Source organism: Lucilia cuprina, chromosome 5 (genome assembly GCF_022045245.1).
Source record: "Lucilia cuprina isolate Lc7/37 chromosome 5, ASM2204524v1, whole genome shotgun sequence".
Lineage (NCBI taxonomy): Eukaryota > Metazoa > Arthropoda > Insecta > Diptera > Calliphoridae > Lucilia > Lucilia cuprina.
Window position 1 is genome coordinate 48255513 of NC_060953.1, and position 1755 is coordinate 48257267.

Sequence of the window (1755 nt, forward strand, 5' to 3'; positions counted from 1 at the left end):
CTATCTATCTATCTATCTATCTATCTATCTATCTATCTATCTATCTATCTATCTATCTATCTATCTATCTATCTATCTATCTATCTATCTATCTATCAATGAAATATGTTCTTTGTAGAGTATCTTAGTGTCGTTCTTGACAAACAATTAATTCATACTTATTTCTGTTAAAACATTTTTGCAAAAGATAACAACGTAAATGATGTTGACTTTCTGTGTAACTCATTTCCCTATTTTCCTCCTGCAGAATATTTTCAATCTTTTTTTGTTATAATTTCTCATTTTTCTTCTTTAATTTTTGCAGATTTTGGCAAGAACCACAAAACTAGTTATAAACTCTTATAAGGACGAGGACTACAACAACTATAACAAAAGCGTTGTACTAGTTAAATTGTCGAACAACAAATAACCCACTACTCTTTATAAAAACCACAAACAAAAACATCCTGAACAAGAACAACAAAGAAGACGACGACAACAGCAGCACTAGAGTGAAAACAACAACTTTTTACCCACAATTTACTATCGCACATTGTTTGTTTGTTTATTTTTTGTAACAGAGAGTGTGTCTGTGTGTAAATTTTGCTTTTGTTGCGTGTAAGAGAAAATTTAACTCATTTTCCAAAATGAATCTCGTAATGGCATCCGTGCTTTTGTTAGCCATGTTGGCATTTCAACCGACATTGATTTATGGCACAAAGAACTTGGCATCCGCTAGAAATGGCGGCGGCAGCAGCAGTCGTTTGACTAGCAGCCTCAACAACAACAACCGTAATATTAGATCCTCAAAATACGGAAAGAGACACTCCACCGAACCCTTATATTCACCCGCATTATCTCCAACAGCGGCTAAATTAGTCATGTCGCTGGAATCGGGTGATGTATTGGTGCGTTCAGCTAGAGGTGCTGCCACTGATCAAAATCAAAACCTCTCGCCTGCCAACGGAAACAATGATGGTAAACGTCAGAAAAATAATAATAAAAAATTAAACAAAAACTTAGCCTCTCAAGAGGGTGCGGCGGCAGCAGCAGGAGCCACTCCATCATCGTCGTCATCCACAGCAACTTCCTCAAACAGACGTAAACATTTGGAAAAGAAATTTTCCGCAGCTTCAGGATTATCAGGCAATCAACAACAGCAACAGAAACAGCATCCAAATACCAATAGCAATAACAATAAAGGCAATAACAACAAACAACGTCAAATGCTTAAATCACAAAATCACCAAAATAAACGTTCAGGCGGTGGCAAACAAGCAAACAAAGAAAACGTTGAGAAAACCCAAAGCGAAAGTGAAAAATCACGTAAGTTTTTTCTTAACAAGTAATTTACAACACAATATTGTTGTAAATATATTGAGATTTTTACTTAATTATTGTAATTTATTAGAATTATTTTGTTGTTAAAAGTCATATACTTGATACAATTGTACATTGATTTTAAGAACTATATATAGACTAGACAAGAACTGTTTATAGATTATACAATAGACTAGTCTATAGACTAGACAATAGACTAGTCAATAAAGTAAACAATAAACTAGTTTATAGACTAGACAATAGACTTGTATATAGACTTGTCTAAAGATTAGACAATAGACTAGTCTATAGACTAGACAATAGACTTGTCTATAGACTAGACAATATACTAGTCTATAGACTAGACAATAGACTAGTCTATAGACTAGACAATAGACTAGTCTATAGACTAGACAATAGACTAGTCTATAGACTAGACAATAGACTAGTCTATAG

The 1755-nt window shown here is 33.8% G+C and overlaps 1 protein-coding gene across 1 annotated transcript in view; it reads left to right on the top strand.

The window, feature by feature from the left end:
• Window positions 1-304: 304 nt before the first annotated feature.
• LOC111686368 (serine/threonine-protein kinase pakF-like) overlaps window positions 305-1755 on the top strand; it is a 26759-nt gene continuing 25308 nt past the window's right edge. Inside the window, exon 1 of the mRNA XM_023448730.2 lies at window positions 305-1305. Coding sequence (XP_023304498.2) covers window positions 627-1305 — 679 coding nt within the window. The 5' untranslated portion in view covers window positions 305-626. The remainder of the gene's footprint in view (window positions 1306-1755) is intronic.